The sequence below is a fragment of the Lonchura striata genome, chromosome 3 (genome assembly GCF_046129695.1).
Source record: "Lonchura striata isolate bLonStr1 chromosome 3, bLonStr1.mat, whole genome shotgun sequence".
In the NCBI taxonomy this organism is placed as follows: Eukaryota; Metazoa; Chordata; class Aves; order Passeriformes; family Estrildidae; genus Lonchura; species Lonchura striata.
This window is the reverse complement of record NC_134605.1, coordinates 39,543,462-39,567,994: the sequence shown is the minus strand read 5'-3', so window position 1 is coordinate 39,567,994 and position 24,533 is coordinate 39,543,462. Positions and strand designations below refer to the sequence as shown.

Genomic DNA, 24,533 nt, shown 5'->3' with positions numbered 1-24,533 from the left:
CTTTATATACTACCCTCCATGTGCCTTGTGTCCATCCCAGGTAAAGTGACCTCAGCCAGGACCTCCCTTGCTTTACTCCCAGCCTCTGTTGTGATTCTTCCCTTCGCTTGGGATGCATGTACTTTCCAGCTAAAGCTAAAAACACAAGGTTATCCTGAACCAAGTTCTTTTAGACCCTTTAGTAAACAAGTCAATCACATATCAGAAAGTGGGCAACATTTCTTTCTATTGGCTTGAAAGGTAACACTAGGAGTATTGAGAAGCTATGCAGAGGTGGTGGGAGCAGGTGCCATGTGGGTAGTGATTTTCCCAAATCACTAATGCTTGAAAGCTTGGGGAGATCTACATGCACAAGGGGTGTGTAGCTGGCTCTTCTTCAATAAACAAACAAAAAAATCCATGCTGGTGTTCAGGTTATGTGAGGTCTACAGCATGTGTTGTGAGGTATTTTGTAGTGTTGTTTATTGGGTTTTTTTAAGGTTCAGCTCTCCCCTAACCCTAGCATCCCTCTGTCCTGCTCCTGCTCTCTTTCCTGTTGCATTTCAGGGGACATGGTGGTGTTGCCACGAAGCTTCTTGATGAGTCTGGGAAAAGTTAAGTGCAATAGCCATGGATAATTTTTTCCCTTCTCTTTTAGGCAGAAAATGGTTGCTATGTGGAAATTTGGCTTCACACTAATTTATATTTTATTTGAATCCTATTCTTCTGGGCTGTCTAGTTGCATTACTAAAATATACATGACTCAGCCAAATTTGTTAATGGGATCTTCCTGGCTGCCTCTGGGGCCTAAGCTCTGACTTTTGGTAGAACACCTTGGTGGAATCTCTTGGTGCTCCTAGCCCACAGTGGGCACAGGAGGAGAACAGGTTTTTTGCATTCACCATTATTTAGCTTTTATGCAGAGGAGTTACTTTTCATAAAAAATGAGATGAGGAGGAACTGGTTAATGCAAAATAATGGCCTTTGGGTTAGCAATGACTCAGAACTGATTTGACCCTGTATTACAGCCATAATTTTCTATTCCCATTTTTCCTGCAGTGTAAATAATGCCTATTGTAAGTCTGCATTACTCACTGGAACTGTGTCACTTTTTTCTAACTGAGGACCTGGTACATTATTTTTTTGCAACAATGCGTGGCCTCTATTTTTTTTTAATACATAAAATGTGCTAAGCTAATTCTGCAGAGTAGAAGTGTTCTACATTTCCAGTAACTGCTTATTTTGAATGTGATTTTTACAGCATAACCTTTCAATCTCATTTGAGAATTCTTAAAGGTGGAATTAGGAGAAGTGTGTATATTTATTTACTGCAAAGGAGCTGCCTGTCCAGATGCATTCTTGGGATTACAGTGCAGTGCGAGTTGTGCCAGGTCTGGAATCCGTATATATGTACATGGGGGAACCTTTCAAGAGGAGCTGATGTATTTGTAAGATCACCTACAGTGCTGAGATGACAGTCATGAACTTGGTGTCAGTAGCTGCAGGTGGATAAGAGTGTATTTTTATGTGTGTGTGCTTCTCAGTCAGCTCCTCAGTACCTTTCACTTGTCCTTCAGATGAGCCACTGAAGCAATGACAGTTTGTACCTGCTGAGTATCCATCCCTGTTTAGTTCAACAGATCAAATTTATTCTTCCCTGGAAAGGAGGCCATCTGTGCATTTCTATATTGTCCTTTACAGCACTGCTCAGAGGTGCTGCAGTTTGGTGCCCTCATATCTGTTAGAGACACTTATTTTCAACACAGACAGTTTTAGCATCTGGCATAAGATCTCAGGGTTTCATCGCTAATCCAGTGTAAGGGAAAAGAAAAAAAAAACAAACAAATAAAGCCATCCACAAAGCAGTAGGGCTGTGGAGGGAAGTACTTCTTTGTTTTTGTAGATGGAGGCTTACATTGCAGGTTGACATTCCAGCAATATTCACTTCATTAAGGCAGGAATGCAGTGCTGCATTCTTGCAGGGGAGGGAGGATGCTGAACTGGGCTGGGAAGGAGTGGGACCCTCAGAAAGAGATGATACACTGGGGTGTCCTCCTGTAGCCTGGCTTAATCTTGTAGTTTATGTGTATCTCCCAGTTACTATCTCCCTGATAATAACCTGGAATCCTCAGGTGTGACATCTGTGCCCTCACAAAATCATCTCTAACCTAATTAACATGACAGATATAGAGGGGCTCCTGGGGTGTGGGTAACAAATGGCTTTACTGTAGTGTAATAGTTCTGTCACACTTTTCCCTTTCTGAGGTAATATTCAGGGGTGATGGGATGGTTTGGGGTATGTCACTGTGCTTGCTACTCCAATTTTTCCCTCCTGATTGAAGAATAATGAATGTGTTTCTCTAAATGCCTCTGGGCATGGCATCATTGTTGAAGTAGAAAGGAAAACTGACTCTTCAACTCGTTATAGCCTCTTAAGAAGGTGTCAGCTAAAGACCACAGTGCTGGCAGAGCTGATAGAGGCTTTACCCAGCACTGGCTGTTGTGCCAACGGGACCAACCCCATGCTGTGTGGGGGGCCCATAGTGGAGGATTTGCCCTGCTCCAGGACTGCCAAAGCCCAGGGAGGGACTGGGTGGCATGCTCATTTTATCCCACTCCTGTGGCTTGCTGTGCAATTCATTTCTTAAATGAGCTTTTACTTAATTTTTATTAAAAGCTTTATGGAGTGATGCTTACCAGCATGGCAGCTGACAGAGACAAGCCTAATATGAACAAACCCTTCTCTCTCTCTCTCACTGACTAGGACTTGTATCAGCCTCTTCCAGGCAGTGTTACCTGATCTTACTGGACCTAGAGAAGGAAGGGCTGGGGCCAGTGTAGCCCCCAGCCACCCTATCTTAGACAGAAGTGAAGAGGCAGGTATGAGATGCAATCTCTGTGATGATAAAAACTCCTCCTCTCCTTGTCAAAACAGAAAAAAATAACTTCCATATCATCCTGTGTGTTACAGCACTTAAATTGCCACCACAGATACTTTCAGAAATTCCATACAGCCACTTTGATGGTGCAGTTAAATACTATTTTGTTTCTGTATGTGATGTGTCAAGTAACACAATAAACAAGTGTAGGTATATTAAAAGTGCAGCTGCAAGCAGTACAATGCAGGAAAGAGCATGGAGACAGAAACAGGATTTTTTTGGGTTTTGTCCTTTCTCTATGCAGTGTTACTTCTATTTTACAGGTTTCCTAGTAGGGTGATGTGTGGGCCAGCTCTGGATAGCACCAGATGTGGTTTCTTTAACTTGAGGTAGGAGCTGAAGGAGGTAGCAATAGGAGGTTGTTTTGCTTGCTTGTTTTTTGAAAGCTAGCAAAGAAATCGGTTTTTTGTATCTGCCCCTGTAAGGATCTGGAATGCTTAGGAAGGGTGGCTGTGAGGTTGCTCAGAGCCCCCTTCAGCACTGTAACATTGGCCATGCCATCTGCCATAATACAGACATGAGTGCAGGCTCTCATTTGGAAGTCTGGGCTGCTCTTAAGGGGCAGAAGTTTGTTTTGTGAAGGATTCTTTTTTCTTTTCTTCCCTCCCCTTTTTACTCTTGCTCCTTTCATGTTTAAGGAGCAAGCTCTTCATTTTGGCACTTGTGTCACCTGTCAAAACACTGTCCTAAGCAAGATCAAAGAGTAGAGGGACTGGTCAGGTGAATGTGCTCAGCTGGCATTGCTACTGCAGCCTGAAACACCTGTCAGGTCTTGTCTTTTTTTTTTTTTTTTTTTTTTTTTCTCTCTCCTTAAGAGACTTGAAGACTCAGGAAAAAAATCTTTCATTAGCTGAGTTGTTTGTGTTTGATAATTGGTAAGCAGTGTTATGAAACATCAGTTTTGAAAGCAGCTCAGACCTCTTTCAAGATGATGTGCCATTCAGGCTGTGTCTTGTTCATTCTCAGTAGGGTGGAGAGCAAGTCTTGGTCCTTTAGTGTTTTGAGGCAGGCCAGGTTTCCCTTCCTTTCATTTATCTTTTCTCTATATGAAAGAAGTTGGGTGTGAACAGGATGCACCAGACCTTCTGAGAAAGGTGTTTGTGTTTGGTCCTCTTGTTTCTCACCCTTTCAGAGGATCCCCTTCACATGCAGAGGATGAAACCTGTCAAATACCCAGCTCTGTTTACTTACTTGTGCCATGTTGGACCATGGTGCTACATGATGGTAGAATACAAGCTTGGGTACGGCTTGCTTGTTTAATAATAAAAACACTGAATCTAGTAAACAGACAGTACAATTAGCTGGGTAAGATGATGTTTCTCTCTTTTGTAAACGGCTTATTGATTATAAAGCAGGAATTCTGCATTTTTGGCTAAGGTGTTTGGGAATCTGTAGCTCAGGATCTCTTGAAGGTGTGAATGACCTTCCTTCCTTGCTGTCTGGAGTAGCATGTGTATTTAAGAGTACTCCTTTTTTTTATTTTCTGACCTGTCTATTTCCTGATCAGAAATAACTTGTAGAGTAACCTAAATGTTTAATGAGATTTCCAATTATTTTATGCTGAATTGCTTTTTTCTTATCTTTCAGATAATGAATATGTTTTTATAGACCTGGAGCAGAAGCTTAGCAAATACTTTTCAAAGGAATGGAAGAAAGAGACTAACAAAGTAAGAGAGGTGTTTTGGACTGCACAATGAAATGAAAACTCTTAAACTAAGGTCCATAAAGTATTTCTTGAAGATGGTCTGTAGAATACTTTTCAGTAACAAGATGCAGTGACTTTTGCGTAGTTATACAAGTAATCAAAAGAGCTAAACCAACCCCTTATGCAACTTTAGCTGAGCAATAGTAACCACATGGTTGCTGCTTGGCTGCTGCAGAAGTGTAGAAGGTCAGTTGGTCAGTTTTGCATTTTAATTTATCTGGCTCTTAATCTGGAGACCTCATTTTTATCCTTAAGCAAAACAGCCTAAAATAACCTTTTGTGACTACATCTGATACAGAGAAAATGGCTGGATCTGTGACTCTTCCCAGAGTATGTGCAGAAGGATAGTGGAGGGAGAGGAAGGATATTTTGTTTGAGACAAGTCCTAGTTCTTTAAAGCTAGCTAGCCCTGACAAGAGAGGGAAAACCTACATGAAATAAAGACAAGCATATGTAACTGTTTAATACTGCTCATTCAGACATGATAATGCCTGTTTGTGTGTGTCATTAATAGAGGAGCAATTGTCTAGAACAAGGTATATCATGCAATTGCTTTCAGATATCTTAACTGGGTTATTGTAAAAGTTGTAAATGTCTTTGTTCCACCTTGCCTAAGTGTTTTGTTTTGCAGAGTAGGCACACTTGCCATTTCTGCTGCTTACAAAAGTTTGTAGGTAACTAGTGAGGTTTGGGGATCTCTCTTATCCCCAAGCATGGACTCTGCTTTTCTCAAACAAGTGAGAGTTACTTCAGAAACAGCCAGAGGCATGTGGAGGGGCTGTCTGTCCAGCCAGTGAGAGCTTCCCAAAGCAGGTGTTTCTGGTCACCTCAGGATGGGGTACGCTTTGAGGTCGCTCTGGGATTGGATTCTTGCTACACTTTTCTGGTCAGTATAAGTGTTGAACCTCTGGTGTGATGTGAATCACAGAAGACTGAATGAGTTTCTCTTGGCAGTACTACAGTCTGAGATGAGTTAGCCTGTTGGACTGGGTTAGTTGACAAGGATTTAATTCCTATGAAGATGTTTCAGGTGGAAAGGCCAGTCCAGCTGATAAAATAGGGTGACTATGAACAAGTTCAGAAATAAAGTGGAGATGTTTGCATGGTCAAGAAGCTGTCTGCATATGGAGGGCATGCCTTTGTCCCAGTGACATGGATCTGACCAGCAAAGTCTTGGAACTGCCTGTGGGAGCAAAGTTACCTGTGTGAACATGAAAGTGGCAAAGTAGGAAAGATTAGAGAATGAGCTACTAAGATTTTCCTTTCTTCTTTTACCCTTTTTTCTTTTTTTTTCTTCTGCTCAAACAAACCTGTAAGTCGGAAAGATAGGCAGTAGTTAAAACAACAGGCCTCATGCTGGCTTTCTTCTAAACAGCACTCCTCAGTGTGAAGCAGACACCACCACTGCCTTTTGCTCTGTGGCTGCAGGAATGTGTGAATAACTAACCAGGAGCCCTGCCAAATAAAAGGCAGGGAGCAGATACCAGGCTGGTGTGCCTCAGCCGCAGGCAGTGAGCGTGGCAGCACGTGTGTCTGTGCTGGGTGATGTCCTGTGGTGCAGGGAGGGATGGTTGCTCCCAGGAGTGCCCTGCAAATGCCAGGGCCATGCCAGCGTGGCACACTGCACTGCTGCCTTGCCTGGCGCTTCCAGGGATCCTGGCTTAAACTTGCTGCATTCAGCACAAATGTGTTTGTGGTGCTGCCAGGTGCTGAGCTAGGTAATTCTGGGCCAGCTTGGGTGTCCCCAGGCTACACTGGGACTCTTACACCAGCTCATCCCTCCTATCCAAAAATCTTCTGCTCTTCCTAGGAGATTTTGTCGTTCAACCTGTCTGAAAGTTTTGTGATGCCTCATTGTCATGACCCTCCAAGACAGATTCCCTCCTAAAATTTGCCAAGAGCTAAGAGTAGCAAATGGAAAGCAGTATGGGGAGTGAATTTCAGAGGAGAGAACATTACCAGATAGGGTGACAGGAGTTTTAGATGTTGATCATAATTTAATTTGTCTTCGGTCTTTGCTCTAGGGGACAGAGAAATTCAGCCCTCCATTTGTTGCGTTCTTTAGAGTACAATACTACGTAGAAAATGGAAGAGTAATAGGGTAAGTTCTCTTCTGTGGTAATTACTGTGTTTTGAATTATTCAGTGTGTTCTTAAAATGAAAGAAAAATGTTTCTTTGTTAAGCTCATCTCTGTGAACTCATTGAAATAAGCTTTAAAAATCTGCTTGAATCTTTTTTTAAGACCTTCACAGACGTCCTCACTCAGCTATGAATGTTTTCTGCCTGAATCATACTCCATATCCCTAGGAAAATTGTGACTGCTTTTCCATCTGTGTTGAAAGTGCAGGTTGAATGACGACGTTATCAAAACACGATTAGCACTCTTTTGCTGGTGTCTTTTGGTTGTATGAAAGGCACTGGATAAATATACCAAAAATAGTTATTATACTCCAAAGCACATGCTTTGGATCTGGTTTTTGTATTTGAGCAGTGCTCTGTGCAGTCTACTCCTGGAAATGGACTTTCATGCATTGACAAAAAAAATGACTTCATAAGTTAAGAGTTTTTCATTTGTAGTCCATTCACATGGAATATGGGCTGTACTCAAAACAGCACCACCCTCACCCACGGTACAGAACAAAGGATGAGGTAGTTAAAAATGAACAACTGACAGAGTTAATTTACATCAGCACTTCTGGTGTGGCTCTGTCCCTGGGGGAAGCCAAGAGCTGAGATCATTTAGGTGGATTAAAATCTTTACCAAATTTTTGGTATTTGTTCTTGTCTTGAGCAAAGCTTGTGGTTTTCTGTGTTTTCTCTCCCCATAATCTTTCACTTTGGGATAACAGGGGGCTCTTTCTTATGGAGTGTGTCTGTCTGAAAAGTGTTTTTTGTTTCATTTTGGTTTTTTTGTACAAAGAGAGATTACGTATAATTCTGCCACTCCCGAATTATCTATCCTCCACCATCACAGGCATATTTCTCTTGCGCTAGTAATTTAATTGCAGAGGTTTGTACAGCCATGCAGAGATAGTTCTCTGCCCCTTCAAACTATACTTGCACACTTTTACAAGCAGACCATAGTGTCCAGCACCTCATCTGTATGCGTATGTCAGCAGCCCTCTTCCCGTGTTCTCTGAGGGCAGGGGGTGTGTGGGTTATTAAGACTATGCCATAGTTATTCCTTATCAGACAATCCCTGTTTAGCAACTTGAGGAAGAAGACTAAAAACAAGCCCAGGGCTCCCGTGTCTTTTGATCTACCTTGCAGGGAATTAGCTGTTCAGAACTAACATGAGCCTAAGGCAAGGTGAAACAAAAAGCAGTGCCAAGTTTAGAGGGAAAAGGAGGACAGGTGTGCAAGAAACAGGACTGGGAGTCCAAGGGAGTTGATTCCCCTGGCTTCTACAGGCTTTCCAGGGAAATAGAAGTGCTTGATTGTAGTCAGTCTCCAAAACAGCTGTGATGTGACTTTTCTTTCATCTACCTTCTGCCTTCTGATCTTATGCTCCTCAAGGTAGAAGCTACCATTTCTCATGTTTGTACAACACTTAGTGGGAGAAGACCTTGATCTTGGTTTGGTGCTCCTTATACACACAGCTGTATCAAAGTGGCATTGGCACACATGAGCTGTGTCAAAGTTTAATCCCTCTTCTCAGCATGATGCTTTTGAGGCGCCTTATCTGAACTTTGTTCTTGAAGTAAATTTGTGTTTGTCTTGCAGCGATAAGGTGGCACGGCAGCTCTACTACTGCCATCTCAAAGAGCAAGTACTTATGTCTCATTGCAACCACAAAGAAGAAATCTACTTCTTGCTGGCTGCCTACAGCTTACAGGCAGACTTGGGCAACTACAGAGAGAAGGTCCATGCTGGCAAATATTTTGAACCTCAGGCTTATTTCCCACAATGGGTAAGTTTGGGGGGAACCTGTCAACAGATCATGCATGCAGCAGGAGCTATGCCAAGGCGGTACCTGACTGCAGCCATGCAATTCCCCATCTCCCACTGCAGTGATCAGGCAGATGGGTGGAGTATCACCCTGAAGGTCCTTCAGGAGATCTCTTGTCTTTCCACTGGATGTAAGTGCACATTCCTGGGCTCACTTATCAATGAGGTTGGTGGTACATCCTTCCTTGGTGATGAAATGTGTTGGTGTCACATGAGTAATTCTGGCAGTGCAGATGTCTTGTTTAATTCTTCTATGGCTTAAAGGGTTACATGTTTCCAGTAGTACATCAGCAAGATCTGCACAACCCAAGCTCTCCAGAAAACCTCAGGGCTGCAAAGCCAAGTCTATTTTGCTTTGTTCCCCTCTCTGTAATGCTTGCCTCAGGGATGGATAGATCCGAAACCTATGGGGTAATACTGCTCTGCAGTGCCTCTGGTGCTTGCTTTGTCATTAATCTCTGCCTCAAGTGCAGTAAGAGGAAAGAGAAAGTATTTGCATGTCTCTTTAATAAGCACGTGCATGTGACTTGTGCCCTTCATGACTTACAACCAAGAATTGATTTAGTTGACAAATGAAAGCAAATTAGCTAAGACTCTTGTTAGCTAGCTGCTTGTCCCAGGCAAGTTGCATCTCCCCTGTAAGATGGCACTGTCTTCTGCTCTGGGGAGAAGGTTCAGACCAGTGACAGGACTTGTCCTGAAGACCAGTATCTGTTTTATGCACAAATCCTAGCTTGCCTGCCTTGCTGTGCATCAGTGTGCCTTTCTCCCAGCAACAGACTGTTATCCCATGCCATTCTTTGTTATGGGGTGCCTGTCAGGAGGTAGCTAACAAAGAGCTGGAAATGGTGGGTCTTGTGTGCTGTTTGAGGCAGTTAAAGGGTGTATTACAGACTGTTGCTCACCTGTGCTGAGCCACAAGTATGTGGGTGATTTATTACATCATTACAAACAGTGGCAGGCATGAGGACGCTCCTCTCCCTGCCCCTGGGCTCCCACAGGGAGATAGTGAGTAATCTCCTCCTCCAACACAATCACTTCCTTCAACACGTGCTTCATATCATTTGGCCAAGGGCTGCTGCAATTCTTGTGCCAGTGAGGAGAGGCACTGCTGCCCTGGGCTGGCACACCCAGGTTTGAACCGTGGAGCTGGCACATCTCTTTTTGCTGATACTGCACAGCTGATAGCATCAATATTGTCCTCCACCAAGGCCAGCCTTCCTTGTGGGAGGGCAACCAATCTGGCAGGGTTGGCAAAGGTGTTAGCAGAGTAAGCAGGGGCTTTAATATTAAATATAAGTGGGAACTGGGTGGTGGTGGGGTTGTGATTTGAGCCAGGACAGATTGTTGCTGGCAGGATATTCTCAGGTACCTGGTGCAATCCAGTTTCAAATGATCCTGGTGGTGGGGGATGTTGGGAAGTGAATTCAGCCAATCATCCCTCTTACCTGTCACTGCCACTCACAGCCTGAAAGGAACCAGCTGAGTATGGGAGAGGGCTGAGCTGTGCAGTATCCTTGTATATGAAGAGGACACGTGGGCAAACATGGGAACTGGGCGCTTGCAGGGCAGGAGCAAAAGGCTCAGGGCAGGTTTTTCCTACTGCTTAGTGAAGCCACGTGCCTGCCAACCACTCCTAATAGATAAAAAAAATACCTTGAGATAGTGTTATCCACCCCTTTGAGAATGGAAATGCTAAATAAGCCTAATGTGTAGTTTCTGGTCTTAAAAGGAAAACCTAGTATTTCTGCCTCAGCAGAGATGTTGCTGCTGATTGTGTTGGCATGCAGAGGAGTATTTGTTATCTGCCCATAAACATTTATGGATGCCAAGAGTTAGGAAAACTAATTCCAATACTTAAAAGTGAAAAAGGCTGACACGATCTCTGTAGTCTTGGTCTGTTACAGTTTTGCCACTAGGATCTGTTTGGAGACATCGGTGTCATCTGGGCGGTTTGAAAAGCTTATCCTCCAGGGAGGTAGAGACAAACACAGACCAACATCTTGAGGGAATATATGAACCTCCTCCACCTCTAGCCACTGCTTTGCTGTTGATCACAGCTGCCTCTCATGGGGGTTGCTGAAGAGTTGCTGACCTGTTTGTTTTCTTTGTGGTTTAGATAATTGCAAAGAGGGGGAGCGACTACATCTTGAAACATGCCCCAGAGATGCACCGAGAACAGCAAGGCCTGAGCGCTAAGGAAGCAGTGCTGAAGTTCATTAAGGAGTCCTGCCTGCTGGAAGATGTGCCTGTCCACTTCTACAGGCTGCAGAAGGTTAAACAAAGAGCTTCTTATTTTGAACTTCTCTCCCATCATTAATTGAGTGCACCATGGCATTTTTCTCTTTCTGTTTCTTTTGAGGGATGGTTGCCTCTGATTTAGAGAGGCCAAACAAATCTAAAATGCTCAGCTAAATGAGGGCTGTCCCCACAAACAAATCTAATATACAGATGTCACCAATATACAGATGTAGCTGGAATTTAGTTTTGTTCCTCAGCCACAGGAATGGCAGCAGGAACTAGCCACAGGAATGGCAAAACTTCATATTTGTCCCTGCCTGTCAGTAGAATTGCACCAGAGAAGTCAATTAAGCCTTTTTTTTTCCTTGTTGTAGTTCATTGAAATAATGACAAGAGGTCGGCCAGCTTTCACACAAATGTTGTGTAATAACTGAAGGTGACACTGAGTCATTCCAACTTTTGTATCCCATTCCTTCTCCAACCCTGCCAGAGTGGCTGGCATTTTTTAGCTATGTGCTTTTCTTGGCAGTTTTGAATTCCTACATTGTTCCTTGTTAGACTTCTTACCCAAACCTGTTTAAACAGAAGGTGGTTCATTTTCACATGCTGTGCTTAGATATAGAAATGGTAATGAGAAGTTTTCTGTTCCACTTAGGTGAGTGAAACCTGCCTATGCAATTAGGAATGGCTTAGGATTTTTTTCCAAATGGAGATACTCTCCTCTGTCAGACTCATAATTAAACTTTGAGTTTTTGTGCTCAGTGGCAATTGTGTCTGGGAAGTATACATGTCCTTTGAACATATCTAACAGCTTCCATTACTGAAGAAACATGCATTTTGTAGAGAAAATAAATTTTGATCAGTAGTCCAGGCTTAGTTGCTTGCAAACCAAAGATGCTCACCTACCTCTCTTCTGTTCTCTGTTTTGATTCTTAATGCTGTTAGTGATGCAGTCATGAGAGAGTTAGTTACACTTGAATGCTATAAGAAATTCAGCTGGCAGGACATGATACATTTTATATCTGAAAACACCAAGGCTGTGAAATTGGTTGCTCTTAGTATTTAAATTCCTGTCTGCCTTGAATTTAGGCATCATGTACTCTTCCATGTGTTATTTGACCCTTAATAGTCTTATTCCTGCTGTGTGACACAGTTATCTCACTTTGTGGTGAGAGATGCTCCTCCTGGGTGATGCTTGCATCACAGATTGCCTGAGCAAGTGCAGAGAGGTGCCAGGTGAAGGTGTTGGTGTTCTGATTGCTCTGAGATTTCAAAAGCAGTCACTTTTGTCTTAACACCCTCCTCATGGCTTCTACTGAGCTTAGGAGCTGCAAAAGAAAACACAACACACCCCCTATCTCTCATTCAGACCAATACTGATTTACAAAGCTCTTTGTCCTTAGGAGCCAGAAAATATTTTTTGTTATTTCTTAATGTTTCTTACTTTGAGCAGAAGATATGGATGGTACCAGGGACAAAGGGGGTGGTAATAGGATGGCATAAGGCTTGTATCTTGCAAGCCAGATGAGGAGAGAAAGTTGTGGCATAAAGTTTGAGCTCTGTGAGCCCATGCATCTTTACCCCCATGTTTTCTTTCTGCTTTTCCTCCTAACAAAAAAAAAAGGTATGTGTTCCCTTCGCTAACTCTGCTGTGTTAGAAGAAGCTGAAAGAATTGGTTTATTATATTGTTGGTCTTCAAGCAAAAGAATCTGAATAGAGGCCAAGTATGTCATACCAAGATGCAGCAGGAGTTAAAAGTCAGACAGTATTTCAACCTGGGTAATAAAACTCATGTAAAACCACCTACTCCCAACACCAAGGTCGAATGTTAGAATGAAAGGCCCAGTAACTGGGCATTGACTAGCTCTCCCCCAACCAAGGGACATATAAGATCTAACAAATCCCTGGATGGGAACAGCAGTGCTGTGGCAAGGAGAGGGGAATGGGTTCTCCTTCTATTTTGGGCTCTCTGTCACCTGGAGAGCAAGAGTGGTGCATGTTCATGGGGGGAGAGTGGTTACAAGAGAGTTTACAAGGTACTTCTGAGAACAGTAATTGTCCACCATTCTCAAATCTACAGGATTCCTTGTCCAGGGCAACGAGGATATATGCTGGTGAAATGCCTGAGCCTCCCAGTATTGAGGGGATTTTAGGTGTAGGTATTTCAAGGGTCAACAAGGCAAGGTGCACTTAACAAACATAATAAAAACCAAATGAGCTGATGGCATCTGTGTGATGAGGAGTCCTGCTACCTCTCCTGCAGTAGGTGCCAGAACAAGAGCATGGTCTTTGTAGATTAACCTTTGACTCTTCTGTTCTTTTAGGATAAGAAGGAGGATCGACCAACAGTTATCCTGGGCCTGACCCTGAGAGGAATGCACATCTATCAGGTAACAGACTGCTGTGAAAGCCTTCTGGTGTAGCATTAACTCTGCCCAGTTCCCTGTCCTCCCCCCTCACCGTGGCTCCTCTGCCTCCCCTGCAAACCCCAGGCTCCACATATCTCAAATTCTTGGTTGTTTGCAAATTCTTTGCACATTGCTGATTCCACCCTGTACCTGCCAGTCCCTGTGTCACTCTGAGTTTGATGTGTTGCAGGAGGTGAATCACGTTCGCCAGCTCCTCTACGACTTTCCCTGGTCACACATCGGGAAGCTGGCCTTTCTGGTGAGTGATGGAATGGAGGCCATCTGCCAGTGGCTGCCAGCCTGGGATGTGGCAGAGCTCTCGGCCTGCCTGTGCTACTGTGTCAGGTCCTGTCACTTGCACGCGTGAGACCACAGCTATCTCTGGTAGCTGTGTGGCTGAAAATCTGCTCTTGCTCATTTCTTTGGCATCTTTCCTCTTTGTGCAGGGGAAAAAATTTGAAATCCAGCCAGATGGTTTGCCCTCTGCACGGAAACTGGTTTACTACACGGGTTGCCCCTTCAGGTCACGCCATTTGCTGCAGCTACTCAGCAACAGCCACCGGCTCTTTCTGAATATTCAGCCAGTTTTGAAGCAGATCCAAAAACTGGAGGAGGCTGAAGGTATGTTAGGGAACACCCAAGTGAGTTTAGTAAGAGGAAGAATGCAGTGTGTTAGTCGCTCCTGTTGTTTCATGGTGCCTACTCTCATCGAATTAATGGTGTTTCTGCTTTATCGGGGTGCCAGTAATAGAAGCAGAGGTGTTAGGTGTGTTTCAAGTCCATTCCTAAGAAGTATTTATGGTTCCCACATTCTAGACTGTGATCAGAAATTGTGTTTGTGTGAGAGCAGTAGAGGGATATCTCCTTTCAAGTGGTTTCTGTCTTTCCCGTCAGTGCAGTTACAGCAGTGGCCTTGAGCTGTGTGGGTGCAACCAGTGGCACGTGCCAGTCACCTGTAGAAAGGCTCACTGATCAAGTGCCTGTGGGCAAAAAGCCCTCAGTTGTTTTGTGTCCATTAGTGTCGCATGGAGTTCTTAATCCACCATCAACAGATACATGCCATGGGAGAAATAATAAATCATTACCAAATACCAGCCACAGGAATCTTGTTCTGAGCTGATTTCATATAGTGGTGGGTATTTCAAGAACCAATCAGTGCACCTGATTTTAAAGATTGAGCACCAAATTTCACTAATTCCCCGTTTTTGTTTTGCTTTGTTGTTATTGACCTTCACTCTGAAACCTACTGTTTTCTGTATCATAACTGCCTCTACCTGCCTGTTCCAATTTAGGAGATGCTGGGTTTACTGTGAGTATGACTAATTCTTTTACAACCACCTGAGCATCCATCTGTTGAGCAAACAAAATACAAAACTGTCCCTGTATTTGTTCAGTAGCTGCAGCGGTTGTTGCTTAGTTGTTGGCTGAAGCCAACAGAACTTCCTGAATATATTTTGTTACCTTCCTTAAAGTTCTTATTGGCTTCTCCCTTCTTTCTTCCTCAGAGAAGAAGCGCTACCGGGAATCCTATATCAGTGACACTCTAGACATGGACCTGGACCCGTGTGACAAGAACTCCCGTGGCAGTGGGAGCAGCGGGGGCAGCCGCAGGGATAACCGCCTCTCGCGCCAGTCCACCGGGAGTCACGGCAGCTCCCACACCTCGGGCATCGAGGCTGACTCCAGGCACCGCGTGTCTGTGGAAATGTCCGTGGATGAGCCCTTCAGCATTGACCGGGTGCACAGGAAAGAGAAATCCTGCAGCTCAACCATCAGCTATGGTAGCTCTGGCATTGACAGTGGCAGCAAAGGGCGGGCTGAAGATGATGCTCAGGATGATGGTAAAGAAATTGGACATGTGGAGCAACTTCTAAGCCAATTTTTCTCTTCTCCTGCAGGAGGGCAGGGAGTAAGAGACTGTACAGCAGCTTGGAGCACAAGTGTAATGCTAACTATTCTCCTGCTGCTCTCTTCCTCCTAGAGCTTGAGCTGGCAGTAGATGAGCCAGAGGAGATGCCTGTAGATGAGCCTTTAGAGGGAAACCAGTTAGAGGAGGCCACTGTGGGAGAATCTGTTGAATCCCTGCCTCTAGATGCTGCTAGCTGCCAAGGTGAGATGGCTTTCTGCTGCTGCTCAATGCTGTTCTTTAAGGCTCTAGCAACAGGCATAATCTGAGCAATCTACAAAAACTCTTATCTCCTTCTAAACAGCTACCAGTGCTATTTACTGTCCTACTGCAACAGGATTTGCAGGCAGCTCATCTAGAGTTTACAGGCCAGCATTCTGTATTGTATGTACAGTGTTGCTCCTCAAAGTCTCCCCTCTCTAAATGTGCCAAGCTTATATTCAGTTAATGACAAAAAGTTAATTGAGGTAAACCTTTTGCAGGGAAGTAATATGCTTTAATGTCTTGTATGCCACAAAATAGCCAAGGGCCTCAAACACAGAATGTGGATTTCTCTCTCGGGGTTCCTGTAGGTCAGGGTGACCCCAAGAGAGATTCGAAAGAGTCTTTGCTTCTCTAGCCCAAACACAGTTAAATGAGGAGTCTTGGGATGTTTCTGATTGTGTTTTCAAGGTTGTTTATTTCTTCTTATCTGTAATATTTTCTCTGACCTGCCATGGTCTGCCTAGTAGAGAAGCCATAACAGTCTGTCCTCGAGTCCTGAGCAGCTCCCACATTATATACTCAAAACTATGTGTACCATGTTTACAGTTCCCCTAAGACAGTTTACAGTTCCCAACATAAGATCAATGTTGGACAGTGTGTCTCTACCTTAAACCAATAGAAAAGTGTCACTGTCACAGCAAGACATGAAGGACAAGAAGAAGGTCAGGACATGCCCAAATCCCTCCATCTTGTCCCCTGAACCCCTTATCTTAAAAACTCCAAAATTCTATTTTTTCCACCCTGTGTCAATTCACCTATTACATTACTCAAACCCTTGTGACTTGTAATTCCTTGTACAAAATTGACAGTTTTCCACAGGCTAAAATTGAAGCCACAAATATTTTTGACTTCTTGCCAGGGTCTCTGAGACCCCTGCTATGGTTTTGAGACAGCCAGGCCAGCCAGAGGGGTGTCCTGGACTCCAACAACAGAATAATGGGATGGTCACAGGAACTCTTAGGTAAAGTTTTGTGGCTTGTGATACAGGGAATGCTAGGCAACAGAGTTATACAGGAGTTGTCTGGCCTTAATATATACAGCCTTTATAGCAAAGGTAGAAGGGTGAAAATGGGGCAAATTGGTAAGAAACTGTTTTCTTGAAAGTTTTCAAACGTTGATCTTTAGGGCCAAAAACGAGTACTTGTGAGCAAAACTCCTGGAGCACTGAGGGTGCTTAATGATGTATATTTATCTTAAGAGGATACCACTGTTTGAATGTGGCCTGTGAGAAAAACTTCCCTTTTCTACAGCCCACAAAGCCTCAAACTTGCAATGCTTTTCACTTCCTGCTTCTCCTTTGCAGCTATAAATCCGGAATCTCTGTCTGTGGTGCAAGTCACACTAATCAAAATGAGAGGCCAAAGTGTGGAATCCCTTCAGCAGGTAAGGAAGAGGTTGCTCAGCAAAAGGGTCTGTGTGTGAGCATTGAACTAAGGTCTAGTGTAATGGAGACAGCTGCAAATTAGGACACATGGATTAGTTTGGGTTTGACTGATTTTTACATGGTGTAATCAAAACCAGCTGCTGGCCAGCTACCGCTCTCAGGAGTAGGATAAGAGCAGCATTTGGGCTCAGAATAGTATAGAAAGTTATTATCTACCTTAGTCTTCTGGATGGGACATGGAAAATCAATCATTTCCAGATTTTCAGTGCAATACAGCGCAAAGATGCAGTTTGGATGTGAGTTGCAAACTTGATCATCTTGAAGCCAGAAGTAGCTTACATAAAAGCAAAACCAGATGCTCAAGCTCTAGTTGTTACATCATTTGTATGATTATAGGCTGTGTGTATTAAAGTCCTTGTCAAGGTTTTCTTTTCATCAAACACTTGAGAAAGGCAAACTATATTTGTCAAAGTACGTCACAGAAGGAGTTATATTTGGAAGAGGCTTATTAAAATGTCTTTTTAAGACTTCTTTTCAAAGTATAGCTGTATCCACTGCAGTGGGTTGTGGTTTTTTGAAAAATGTTGTGGTTTTTTGAAAAAAACCCAGCCAAAAAAAAAAAAAAAGGCAAAAAAAAAAAAAAGCACCTCTACCCTTTCTTCCCTCTCTTAATCCAAATTTTCCTTACCTGTTGAGAGAATTCTAAAACTCATAACAAGGATTTTAATCACTTCTTATGACTTTGTTTTTAATTTTGCATGCTTCTTTCTGGACCCAGTCAAAAATTAAAGAAATTTTCATTTATCAGCAAAATAGCCCATAAAGTGCTGTAGGAGACATGAACAAAATCTTGGTTATTTTTTCCAAAGCTAAAGACCATACAGTACAACTCATAATGAATTTAATTCTCTATTTGAGTAGAAGACTTAACAGCTCATGGCTGGAAGTAGGACTCTTGCTTAAAGCTGTGATGTTTCTAAAGTTACTGTTGTTACCATGCTTATGCTGTTAAATGATCATGAGGTATCTATTTTATAAAAATGGTTTTGCTCAACACAGGACTGTCTTTATGATTGCATAGACCTGGCTACCGCTTTAGTGCATCACATACATGGTGCCTCCTTAGAAAACTGTCAAAATCTTCCTTACAAGGCCATGTAACTAAATGCTGCCTTAGAGTTGATTAGACAGTGCAACATATTCCTGTTCCTGGGAGTATAGCTGAGTCAGCACCCGATTTCCTCAGGGTAGTTTTTAAATTCCCTTCCCTTGGCAGTGAGAGAAGTGATACTGGGAGAAAGTCTTCTGTAATGCCAATGAAAGTGTCTTGGTTTCAAAATTATATTCTTGAAATTAGCCTTAATATTAGCATTTAACAGGTGATTATTAAAGAGGCAGAGCAAGTAAAAAAATACAATTGTTAATGCTGGAAATACCCTCAATTGGTCAATAATTCCTTCACAGAGGCTTGTGTAGCAAGATGGTGCCTCTGGGAATTCCTTCTGATTTGTTGCTGCCCTTTATGGAAGAGTGTTATGTAGATGAAACTGTTTGTGGCAATTACTGGACACTGTAACCCATTAGTTTACATGGTTGCCTTCTGAACCTGCCTTTCAGCTCATTAGACTTAATGTGTTCAGGCACTTGGCGTAGTTTTTTGTTAAGTGCACTTTGTCCATTTGAGGACAACTGCTTGGATCTTCCAAGAAGTGTGAGGTCATTCAGGTGTCAGTATATGTCAAGTGTTTCATCCATTGTACTGAACACTTGAGACACAGGGCAGACAGATCAGGATCCAGCTCAACATGACATGGCAGCTTAATGCACTTGTAATTTCTGAATTGTTCACAGCTCCTTCTTTAAGCCAACACCTTTCAGAAGGCTGGTGGGGCTCCTTTGAAAGAGGGGAAAAAACAATCTTGAGAAACTTTTAGCATGCACAAGCAGCATCCTTAGGCTGTGTCTGAGCTCATTGTTTTTATTAGTGTGTGTCTTGCTGAATTGGCAGGTCAGACCGCCTAAAAGCCGAAGCTGCATGGACCAGCACAGCCAGAGTTTGGATGACATCCGCTTGTACAAGCGCCGGCACCCATCGCTAAGTGCCACACTGTCTTCAGACACGTCCCACAGCTACACCTTCGGCTGCAGCCTGGAGGATAAGCTGTCTGTCTACGGCTGTGTGTATTCTACAGCGGACTGCAAAACCAAGTCTGCCCTTTACGGGAAGCGATCCATGAACTGCCTCTCCTTGGATCTTCTGGGAGAGGACCAGCTCCCAGAGGAGTTTGTGGTGTAATGAGATTGGAGCTCTTCCAGACCAGGAAATAGCTCATCATAGCAATATATACCTCATTAACACATGTGATGTCACTCTGGTTCTTGCAGGAGATGGTGAGCGGCTTTGTTATTCAGCTCCGTATCAGTAAGTGGCATCACTTCTGCAGACATGGCTACAGGGCAAATCAACTGGAGTGTAGCACTTAACACTGGCATTGGTAGTATCTGTCTGAGCAGAAAATGGAAGTGGCCTGCACCCTTGGCAGGGACACAACCAACATAAAAACCAAAAAATAGCGGACCAAAACTGACACTGGGCTAGTAAAGCAAACTTTGTCTAAATGGATTAATCAGAAATGTAAAGTCTACGTCATGTTCCTACCTTTCTCTTGTGGTCTATGTCTCTTAATTTTAGTGTACAGATAGTTTGTCTTCAGTTTGTGCTGCTGCAACATTGCCAGCAGCTGTCAGGCCAGGATATACTCTTAGCACATTAGGAGGGCTGTGTATGGAAGTATCTGGCCTGCTTCAGTTGTAATGAACACAAGTTGCTTATTGGCTGCACTGGGAGCAAGACCTGCTCTGCCAGTTGCTTCTTCTTTTGTTGTTGTTATTTTGTTGTAAGCATCCAGCCAAATACAATGTGTGGTCTTTTTTTTTTTTCTTTATTGCAACAAATGGAACTGTTAGCTGTCTACTACTGCTGTGATGCAGATTGGCATTATATTCTTGGGGAGATAGGGAGGAGATAAAGAAATGACGGCTGCTTCTGAGAGTACAGAGGGCAAGAGCATTAATTGGCAGGGAGAAAGGAGTGTGACTGGAGAATTTGTCCAGGCATGATCGCCCCTTAACTTTGATTCATACTTTAATGCTGTTCTTTTCTTTGTTTTTAATAAATCTGTTCCTTAGATTTTTTTCCCTCTGCTTAGGAGGCAGGTAAGGACTGGAGAAAGTCACTTTGCAAGGACAGACAGAGTGACTGTGCCCTACTTAGTCATGGATAGGTCATGCAAATATGTGTGTGTGGTGCTGCAGGACTGATGATGGTGCAAGTGTAGGGTGTGTGTGTGACAGACCAAGGTTACTTGTTTTGGTGATCTTGAGAGTGGTGGATCTGGCTGTGCTGGCTCTCACTAGGGAAATAATCATAATTATGCTGTTTGATTCAAGCATTTGGTGTGGAAAACATTCTGCTACCTTGTTACATGCAAATAAATATGTGTTTGGTTTCCTCCCCTCATCAATTCCCAGCATTGGGAAGCTTGTACTTGAAGGCCCAGCTTTGTGCCCAGCTTTTGACAACCATCTAGGTGTGTTCTGGCAAACTCTAGAAGCAGGGGAATACTATTCTGCTGGTTGGGGAAGTGTGTATTCTGCATGTCATCAAAAGCTGAAGATGGCATAATTCAGGAAAGGTTTGAGCTGCTGCTTTGATGGTGGGCTTGCAAGCTCAGTAGTTGTCTGGTAAATTGCATTCTCATAAATCGTTAAAGTAGGAAATCCTCGAAGTCCATCATCTTGCTACTTCTGTGTGAATGGGATGTAGAGACAGGCCATGCAGGTGCATCTGCATTTACTGAAGTGGGCTCTACTGATCTACATCCAACAAGATGAATCCAGCACCAGACGCAAGCTGCGTGCACTGTAGCCATGACTTAATTAACTGTGCCCTCTTTGATCACACTGTTCTTTCTTGTTCTAATGAACAGTTAGGAACTGTGTGTTCACTGTAGCCTCTTTTCCTTTGTTCCAAACAAAGCCAAAATGCCTTTGCAAAGAGTACTTGAGGTATATTTACTGTGTCCAAAATAAATTCTTCTAAATGGATCTAAATGGGTAAAGGAAATCTGGTTAGCTGCTCTTGAACAGTCCAGTCCTCCCACTGTCAGTCACTCCCTGTTACCTGGGTCCTGTTTGGCCGTAAGCCACGGGAGATGGGCATGGCCAGGATCCAGGAGGCCAGTGGCTGTACAACAGGGAGCAGCCTTGCAGCAGTACCTGTCTGTGAAAATGTGATGGGGAGGTCTGGAGTGGGGACCCCACTAACCTGCTGCTCTCCCACCCACACAGATGTACAGTTACTTGTGGTTCTGGGAATGATTGTTAACAGGAAAAAAAGGTCAAAATTCAGTGGGTATAGCTGTTTGGAAAATGGTCATAAAATGTGTGTGCACCATGTGCACACTTCTCTCAAAGACAATCACATCCATATCTGCTTCAGCCTAACCACATCACAAAAGTGTTTATTGCCACCAGGCACCTCACTGTTCTGTTTTTGCAGTTGCATCCAAAGGATTTGGTGAAGCACGTAATCCTGCTGCCACTGGTTACAAAATGCACCAATGCCCAAAACCAGTGTAACTGACTCTTGCATGAACTTCCACTGCCTTGGACATTCCTGAGGAGTTCTTGTATTTATTCATGGCTGGTAGGGAAGGCAAACTCTACAGGTCTGACTGTCTTCTCTCTGTGGTCTGTGCAGTTCCCTCCAGTACTGTAAGTGATATATGCATATGAAGGGGAGACCAGACACTTTGTGTATAGACTGAGAATTAATCAATAGCTAATGAGCACTGTGAATATCTATTATGCAACTTTTGTATTCATATAAAAAAAAAAAAAAAACAAACAAAACCACCTGTTTCTGCTAGTAATAAATTTATTTTTTGCTTGGATTTAGAAGGTCTCTTATTTTTGGGCTTGATAGTTTGGTAGACATTAGTGTGTAAGCATTTATCAGCTGATATTAGAAACTAGCTGCCAATATTTGTACATATTTGTAAAATACTCATGTTATAATCACTCTATTTTAATGGTAAAAGTTTCTCCTTTCCATGAAAGGATTTTCTTGTTTAAAATAAAATATAAATAATTATATATACACCTGCAATAAAGTATGGATAGAAAAAAGGTAATTGTGTAGCCATTTTTGTGTCCAAGGAGGATTGTGTCTTCCGTTTGAAATGGGTTGTAGAAATGAATTTGCTGCCAGACTAATCCATATGAGCTCAGCTTGTGATGACAAACCCAGAGGCACTGCAGTCACTGGAACAATCCTGTTCCTCCTTGCTATTCTCAGTAGCACGATGCCAAAGGGTATGTCAGGTATTAACGCAGCTGAGCAGGCTGGAGTCAGCAGGACGCTCAAGGGGGCTGAATCTGACTGAAGAGACAAGTTAGGCTGCTCCTGGTGGTTAGTCAAGTAAACCAAGCCTGTGAACTCCCAAGGAGGTAGAGAGATCCTGTCAGCATCCTCCGGGGGCTGCATCCAAGGACAGCTGCCAGCCCACAGGATGCACAGTGCTGCTCAAGAGCACTCCACCAAGGTCACCTAACCTGCTGGCCAGGAGTCTGGCATGGATAAAGCAAAGTTTTCTTTTCTTGGGTCATAAATCTATGAAGGACTGCTGCAGGACTATCTGGATCTCTTCTTGAAGAAGCTTGCTCACTGGGAGCCTCTTATTTTTTTTTTTTTTTTTCCTCTGGAAAAAATTTACTTTTTATGTACTTTGGTATTGTATATAGTGTTACCTCTATTCTTAAGATTTCCTTTCTTGTGCTTCATATTTTTGTCCAGTACATGCTATGTTTCCAGTATACAAATTTTCAAGGACTTGAGAAACTCATCCAGCTTTGGCTTGGGGATGCTGGGAGTGGGTGATTTGATTACACATGGAGCTTTGTATGGAGGTAAAAATAAATAACAGATCAACATTAAGTCACCCAAATTTGAAGAACTTGGTCACTTCTCTTTGTTTCTTTGCTTGGCAAGTAACAGCACTTTATTGCCCTCTAGAGTGGACTGCTGCTGACCAACACGTATAGAACGAGTCTGTCTCAGAAGATGGGGCTTCTCCTGGTACCAGCGAATCCTGTGTGACTTCAGTCAAGTGCTGCAGTGTGGGATGGGAACAACGTGGTTCCTACACTGGGTCTGTTTGAGGCGTGCCAGCTGTGGGAGCTGCATGGAGGTAAGGCTGAAGGTGTGCGCTAAAGCTGATGCGTAAAACAACCCAGGTGTTTTGGGTGAGGTGGGAGCAGTTCTTCAATGGATTTCTTGGCAGCAAATTCTGAGACACTGGAGGCTGATAGCATATTTTAAGAGTCTGAACATTTTTGAGCAACAGCTGGTGCTAAAGCCTCTCACTGGAAAGCTGTAGCTCTTTGTCCCCCAGCAAGGTTCTTATCGGGTCGGGTGGCTCCTGGTTACTTTGTCCGGCTTCTGGCGGCAGCTCTGCTCCCTCATCCCTCCCCTCGTCCGCTCCACCTCTACCTCGGAGCCTCTGCTTTGATGCCTCCCCATTCTTGGAGCGTCCTCCCGGGCCCGTGGTGCCCAGGGCGTGGCTCCTGCCTTCGTGTCTCTTCTGGACGCCCAGCATCTGTGGCGTGGGGAGGAGGAAGGGGCCGATCGTGTCCCCGGCGGCTCTGCCGGCCTGCGGCGGCAGCGGTGCCCGCGCGGCTCCGAGGGCAGCGCGGCAGGGCCGGCCCGGGCCGCGCGGGGGCGTCCGAGGAGCGCGGCGGCCGCACGGCCGGGCCGGGCTCCAGGGCGGGCTCCGGGCTCCGGAGCGGGGACTCCAGGGCGGGCTCCGGGCTCCGGGCCGGGGGCTCCGGGCCGGGCTCCGGGCTCCGGGCCGGGGGCTCCGGGCCGGGCTCCGGGCTCCGGGCCGGGGGCTCCGGGCCGGGCTCCGGGCTCCGGAGCGGGGACTCCGGGCCGGGCTCCGGGCTCCGGGCCGGGGGCTCCGGGCCGGGCTCCGGGCTCCGGGCCGGGGGCTCCGGGCCGGGCTCCGGGCTCCGGGCCGGGGGCTCCGGGCCGGGCTCCCGGGCTCCGGGCCGGGGGCTCCGGGCCGGGCTCCGGGCCGGGGGCTCCGGGCCGGGGGCTCCGGGCCGGGCTCCGGGCCGGGCTCCCGGGCTCCGGGCCGGGGGCTCCGGGGCTCCGGGCCGGGCTCCGGGCCGGGCTCCCGGGCTCCGGGCCGGGGGCTCCGGGGCTCCGGGCCGGGCTCCAGGCCGGGCCGACCGAGCGGTGCCGGCTCACCTCGGGCGGCCTCTGTCAGCGCTCTGCCGGGTCCGGGCTGACCGTGTACCCTGGGGCGATCGGTGCTTGAGTAAGCAGAGCCCGAAGCCAGCGGTGGCCGCCGGGTGCTAACTGGATGCCGCACAAAAAGCGTCATGGAGCGTTCCCGGCCTCGGGGTCCAGCTCCAGCAAGGAGGGATGTGTACCTAAACTGCGCTGATGCCCTTTAGCCTCTGGTCACCCTTGGCACGGGGTAATTTAACCGTGAAACGCTGCTACGAGTTCAGAACCTTCCCTCCCTCTGACAAGCTGGTTTAAGAAAGGAAACGGGTTTAATGGGATGAGAAGTCCCCGAGGAGCAGGCAGCGGCGCCGGAGATGCTGTGGCTGGGACAGCTCTGTGCCTTCGTGTCAGCACGGGCCATGGTGGGGACAGGACGGGTGTGAGGGAGCCCCAAGCACTGCTC

At 45.0% G+C, this 24,533-nt stretch overlaps 1 protein-coding gene across 1 annotated transcript in view; it reads left to right on the top strand.

Moving 5' to 3' along the window:
* FRMD1 (FERM domain containing 1) overlaps positions 1 to 21,737 on the top strand; it is a 40,943-nt gene extending 19,206 nt beyond the window's left edge. Inside the window, exons 4-14 of the mRNA XM_021544196.2 lie at positions 4,506 to 4,585; positions 6,648 to 6,724; positions 8,348 to 8,534; positions 10,692 to 10,847; positions 13,139 to 13,204; positions 13,413 to 13,481; positions 13,669 to 13,843; positions 14,728 to 15,063; positions 15,204 to 15,332; positions 16,696 to 16,775; positions 18,785 to 21,737. Of these exons, the coding sequence (XP_021399871.1) occupies positions 4,506 to 4,585; positions 6,648 to 6,724; positions 8,348 to 8,534; positions 10,692 to 10,847; positions 13,139 to 13,204; positions 13,413 to 13,481; positions 13,669 to 13,843; positions 14,728 to 15,063; positions 15,204 to 15,332; positions 16,696 to 16,775; positions 18,785 to 19,072 (1,643 nt within the window). The 3' untranslated portion in view covers positions 19,073 to 21,737. The remainder of the gene's footprint in view (positions 1 to 4,505; positions 4,586 to 6,647; positions 6,725 to 8,347; positions 8,535 to 10,691; positions 10,848 to 13,138; positions 13,205 to 13,412; positions 13,482 to 13,668; positions 13,844 to 14,727; positions 15,064 to 15,203; positions 15,333 to 16,695; positions 16,776 to 18,784) is intronic.
* The last annotated feature ends 2,796 nt before the right edge of the window (positions 21,738 to 24,533 follow it).